Below are 6,000 nucleotides of genomic sequence, written 5' to 3'. Positions count from 1 at the left end.
AATGTTTTTACTCTGCTTTGAAAGGGGTACTTGATTTTTTGAAGGTGCTATGGAAGCCTTTGAGAAGAAAGCTTATGAACTGGTTCCTTAGAAAAAAGGAGTTCCCTAGAAAAAAAAGATCCATTCAAGAATTTGCCGTATGACCCAAATGATCATGAATTGAAGAACACCTTTGTAGAAGAGGTATTTTTCATTAAACTCATGAATCATTTAAATCAGTAAATTAGTGGAAATTTCCATTTTGTTTTTGTGCGAGTGATGGTGTTGCTGGGGACATTGGGGAGACTAGGGTGATTAAAGAAGTTGCTGCAAAGTCAGTTCTCTGATCCTACGATAGGACCTTCTGGAAAGGTCCTTACATAACTACCTTACTTCTCCAATAAAAAGCTGTGCATTTCTCGCCCCTTAACTGATTTTGCACTTCCACTTTAAATGTAATTGCAGATGAAGGACTGGAAACAACAAAAACCCCCTAAAGGTCCGCAGAATAATTAGGGCTGCCCGAGGGAAATCAGAGCGAGAAACGCAGGAGCCCCTCTTCCTCCCACCTCCCCGGGGACGCACACTTAGCCTCCCTCCCAGACTTCTTCCCCGCCCCAGCGGGCTCCCCTCCGCCTCCTCCTTCCCTAACACGTGCTCTCCGGAACACTCACTCGGGAGCTATCCCACCCCCCAGAGGGCTGGGCTCGGGGCCGAACGGACCAATCCGCACGCGCCTTACAGCGCCGTGGCCCGACAACGTTGAGCCGCCCAATCGAAAGGGCCTTACCGCCCGTTTCCCGGAGCCCCGCCCCCTCGCAGCCGTGCCCCCGCCCGCCGGTCTCCTCCCTCCACCTCCTCCTCCTCCCGTTCGCCCCTCCCCCGCCGCTCGGGAGCGGAGCCTGCGAGACGGAGAAACTGGGGCAGAAGTGAAGATGGCGGCGGCGGTGCTGGCGGCGGTGGTGGCGGCGGCTTCTCGCCAGTGACGCGCGGTGCGGGCTCATCTCCTTCCCCACCTCCCTAGTCCGGACCCCGTCCGCCGCCGGGACCACACCGTCCCCGCAGCCCGCAGCCCGTCCCTCTCCTCCCTCCCCAGTCGCCCCCTCTCCCGACGCCCGGTCGCCGGCGGCGGCGGCGCGCCTGGGTCCCGGCCGCCGGCCTCGCACTCCAGCGCGCTGTCGCCGCGGGAGCGGGTGGCGTGTTGATCCGCCCCGCCGGACCGCCGGGCGGCGGACACACGCCCGGCAGGGAGGCGGCGGCGGCCCCTGCGCATTTGCTTCCCTCCATTTGGGGACTGGGAGGCGGCGGCGGCAGTGGGTATTGGGGAGGGGAAGGGGGTTGGGGGGGGTGGGCGAGAGCGGGAGGGGGCCGTCCTCGGGAGGAGGACTAGAAGGAAGCACCATGACGTCCATCCATTTCGTGGTTCACCCGCTGCCGGGCACCGAGGACCAGCTCAATGACAGGTAATAGGGCCGGCGGGCTGGCGGGCGGGCGGGGGGAGGGGCGCCTCCCCGCCCTCCCCTCCCCCACGGGGCCGCGCCGCGGCGGGCGCCGGTATTTACGCGCAGGCCGGCCGGCTGGCGGGGGGGGGGTCTTCTCTGCTCCCATCTAGGCCCCTTCCGGGGCAAACTTCTGGTCCCGGGGGCTCGGGGCCGCGGGGGGAGCTCGGTGTGGACGGTGCCCGCGGTGTAGACGAGAAAAGCGCGCTGCAACCTTCCCCCCCCCCCCCCCCCCCCCGTCTCTCAACGAGGAGCCGCGTTTAACTCGGCGGAGATGGGGGGGGGGGGATCCAGCTCCCGGGGGGGGGGCGGGCTGTAATTACAGCCCGGCCCAGGCCCGAGGAATCCATATTAGTCAAAGTTGAATTGAGACAGACAATGCGGATGGGGGATGGTGGAGGTAAAAAGAGAGGGAAGAGGAGAAGCGGGGCGAGGGGCCCCGGGGTAGACTGGGTTCGCCCGGGTCCCCGGGAACTGTGTCCGGTGGGGAGATCTGGACCTGCCAAGCCTAGAGATCCCGGGGGAGGGGGAGGCTGATTCCTGGCAGATCGCGGGGGTGGGGGGTGGGGGGGGGGTAAGCGCCATGATTATTGTTATTATTATTAAATTTGAGCTCCTGCAGTGAGGTTTGCCCGCCCCGGGAGGGGATGAATTCAGGCGGGGGTGGGGAAGTGGATTGGATTCCCTTTGCTCTCCTTCTTCGGAAACGGGTCTGGTAAGCTCCTTCTCCCAGCCCCTATGGTGCGAGCTTTTTTGTTTCCTTTTTTATTCTAATGATAGTGTTTTCCTGAGTTGTAATTTGACAGCTGAAAACCGTGCGTAGAGTCTAAGGAAAACTCTTACGTTTGCAGTTCGCAATGCTGCTTTCTTAAGCTGTAAATTTCTGGGATGGGTTGCTTTGGGTGGAGGAGGAATTATGATTTTTTTTTTTTTTGTCTTTAATAAGAAGGCTGTTTTGGCTGTGTGGATTCCTCCCTTTGCCTCCTCCACCGTTCCCTGCCAGTTTAGGATATTGAATTGCAGGGCCACATGCTCTCAGGGAACTAAGATAAAGCAGGAAAAGTTCCTTCACTGTTGCAAAACAAGAGACTCGGAGAAGGTTGAGGGAGGCCTCCATTAAAGTAAGTCTTAGAATTTAGGACTCTGATCTGATGATGGGCTGAAAAATATGGGGCCAGAAAGTGGGGCATTTTAAGCTTCCCTCTCCCCCCGATAATATAAGTTGATTTCTACTTCTTTTGAGTATAAAAGGCCATTTGGACCCAAGTTTAGAAGTTAGGTATGATTTTTGCTAAGTGACTGAGTGACATAAGTTGCGTGACGCCCTGTTTGTCGAGCGCTTCCCGGAGGGAGGAAGAGGCCTAACTTGCTAAGATACTGGCCTTGGTCTCCCAGTGTCTATCCGCCTCAGGTGCGGGGGACAGCTTCTCATCGGCAAGCTGGCCACTCAGTTTGTGGCACTGGGTTCAGATTTGTCTAATCTTTGCTGTAGCTATATTGTATTAACACGTTTGTGCAGCTTTTGAAATCCTTTCTGAAAATATTAGCCATTTGGAGTCGTCACATAGTTCCTTTAAATACCGAAATAAGTTTTGTCATTTATTTTGACATTTTGTTTATGTGATCCTTACTCTGATTTTATTTCATTAGAGATAGAGATCTTTTTTAAGATTTTAACATAAGATTTTTTGGTAAATTTTGGAACCAGGCTGGTAGTGAGGATAGGTCTACTGTCATTCATAGAACAAAGTTGATGGTGCTTGTAGTGTAACTTGGCTTGTGACTTAGAAAATTGAACCAAGCAGGAGAGAAGTAGGCCATGTTTTCTATATTAGTCCTGCTTTATATATACCAAGAATCCTGACTAGCTTACTCAGTTGACTGTGCATGCCAAAACCTATTTTGCAGTTGTCTTGGGCACTTTGATTCATTTTTGAGCATTCCTTTTGCTTCAGCTTGTCTGAGAAATTTCCAAGTAATGTATCCTTTTTAAAGCTACCTTTTTTTTTTTTTTCCCCCCCATTCCTGGGGTAAACAAGTAGTCTTGTTTTTGATTCCTGTAATGTCAGTATACAATATTAAGAATATTTAGGTCATCTTGAGTTTTCATTTCATGAAATAGAAGCGGATTTGATTTAGTTTATAAAATGTGTGCATCGAGGTGGCAGATAATTTGACAAATAGGAAACTGTCATCCGTAAAATTTGGGGGACATAGTTGTGTCTGGTAGCAGTAAAGAATGGTTTGTTGAGATTTGTGAGGACAGCATTTGAGACAGGCATGCACTCTTGATGTAGCTGACTTAGGATGGAGCTGTTCTGTGTCTCCCCTTCTAAAGGAAGGATCCTTTTTGCATGCCTAGTTGCAGACTAATAGGACCAGACTATTGCTGCATTGCTTGAGAAACATCTGTTTACAAAACAAACTGGCCTTCTGGAGTCTTTTAACTGGAATCAGAAGCTCAGGATGGTTTCATCTTCAGATAAAATCTTTACCAAGATTGAGTAAGTTTTGGTAGTAGAAAAGAGTGTACTACTCTAGCTTGACTTTTATATGAGAAATGTTGTCTGTAACAGAAATGAAGTGATAAATGATAGTTTTGGATGAAAAATAAGTAGACTTTATTCTGTATATGAAAAGCAGTAAGATTGGACAGGGAGTGTGATACTGCAAATAAATTGCTGAGTTAAAACGTATGGGGCCTCAAAACATCAATATTTCCTTCTCCAAATAAGTTTTCTTTAGAAAATAGCCACATCCTGTTAAAAATAAAATATTCTGTTCAGTGTAATGGTGTGATGTATCAAATATCTAAAAGGTACTTAGCATAAAAAAAAGTGTGCTTTTTTTCTTTGCCTTTTCAAAATGCTGATTCTTTAATAGTCTTTGTATATCGGGTTAAAATCTTTGATTATTGCCCTGGGACACCAAATAATGAATGTAGTTGGTGAATATGGGTGGGGGTGGCTAGGGCGGAGAAGAGGAATTCAGAGAGCCTGGGATGTTGGTTGTGGTTTCCCAGAGTGATTACAAGGTTTCTGGTGCTGAGTGGCTGGCTCTATGCAAATATTCACTGTTGAATTGAAACCATCCCTGCTCATATACTTTTGTGACATTCTGATTTTCTCTCTAGTGAATTTCTTGAGTTAGTGCTATGTTCCTGCTTAAGTCATTGTTTCAGAGAAACAGCAAAAGGATACCAAGAACATGGTTCTGCTGTGGAGACTGAGGGAAGGGCTGGAAATGCCTGCTCACTAAGATCTCCCAAAAAAGTCCCATAGACTGGTCTTTCACTAATGAGTTGAGAAAACAGGCCCAGAGATTGGCAGAATTTATCCAGGGGCACACAGTGGGCTACCAACAGATGAGGTCCACATGACGGGTCTTTTTTTTTTTTTTTTTTAAAGTCCAGGTCTCTTTCCACTTTTCCACATAGCCTATATTCTGGGATATTCCTGCCTTCTGAGGTATTGCAGCCTTAGAACAGGCATCTGTCTTAGAGTTTTGATTTCCCCTTACTCTCAAGTCCTCCTTTCACTTACGCCTTTTGTCAGGTGGCTGACCCTCTTAACCCTTTTCTAGAACTAGCCTAAGAGAGGCCTTTTTAAGGTGATGTGGGTATGCCATGACTTGTCCCTGTCCTGAATTAATCCTCAGGATGTAAGTTCGTTACGATAGGAACCAGTTCTCATTGTTTGTCTCTGCGGAATTTTCCTGTGAGCTTTGCTTTTTTGGCATTGTAATGTGTTGTGCAATCAAACAGTCTTGGTTGAGTTTGTCATATCAAAAGGGTTTTTCTTTAAGGAGCTTCCCCTTCAGGGGCTGTAAGGCTGCCAGGTAAGATAATACGGAGAGGAGTTTGAAATGTGGAATTCTTAAATCTGGGTTTGTTTCAGCCAGGCTACTTAACATGGGTGGGTGAGTCATTTAACCACTTAGAACCTTTACTCCCTTGTGTCTCCCTCTGCCCCCAGCACCTCAGTCTCTAAGTCAGGCATAGTACCCATCTCACGGTTGGTGAGAAACAGCTGAGATAGTGGGTAGGAAAACAATTATAATGTAGGTTCTGTGGAAAATACGAAGAGATGGTTACTTTTAACTGCTTCTGTGCGTCGTCTGAATTTCACATAGAAAAGCAGGAAATCAAAGGGATTGCTCTAGAATGTCCTTAGCATTGATACAAAATCCAGATCCTTAGTCTTAGATCGCTGTTTCTCAGCTGGATGCTGTTTTGCCTCCCCGGGGTATATCTGGCAGTGTTTGGCGATACTTTTGTTTGTCACCGCTGGGGCATTGCTACTGGCCTCTAGTGGGTAGAGGCCAGAGATGCTGCTAAACATCGCACAGTGCACAGTACAGCTCCCACACCAAAGACTTACCCTGGCCCAAATGCTAGTTGTGCTGAGGTTAAGAAATTCTGTCCTCGATTATCTTGAATACATGTAGAGGTAAAAATAAATAGAAATGACTTTTGTGAAGAAAAATCCCAGCAATGCAGTTGTTAGTCTTATAATGTGACTAT

At 48.7% G+C, this 6,000-nt stretch overlaps 1 protein-coding gene across 7 annotated transcripts in view; it reads left to right on the top strand.

The window, feature by feature from the left end:
- The first annotated feature begins 861 nt into the window (after positions 1–861).
- UBR5 (ubiquitin protein ligase E3 component n-recognin 5) overlaps positions 862–6,000 on the top strand; it is a 137,438-nt gene continuing 132,299 nt past the window's right edge. For 5 of the 7 annotated variants that reach the window (XM_060611048.2, XM_060611047.2, XM_060611049.2 and 2 more), the window contains exon 1: positions 1,311–1,442. In XM_060611048.2, the coding sequence (XP_060467031.1) occupies positions 1,381–1,442 (62 nt within the window). In that variant the 5' untranslated portion in view covers positions 1,311–1,380. Of the gene's footprint in view, positions 1,443–6,000 lie in introns of all 7 variants that reach the window. The other 2 variants (XM_078441418.2, XM_060611046.3) reach the window with 2 other exon arrangements.

The sequence above is a fragment of the Panthera onca genome, chromosome F2 (assembly GCF_046562875.1).
Source record: "Panthera onca isolate mPanOnc1 chromosome F2, mPanOnc1 haplotype 2, whole genome shotgun sequence".
Taxonomy (NCBI): Eukaryota; Metazoa; Chordata; class Mammalia; order Carnivora; family Felidae; genus Panthera; species Panthera onca.
Note: the sequence above shows the minus strand (reverse complement) of the source record. Positions and strands in the feature narration are given on the sequence as shown.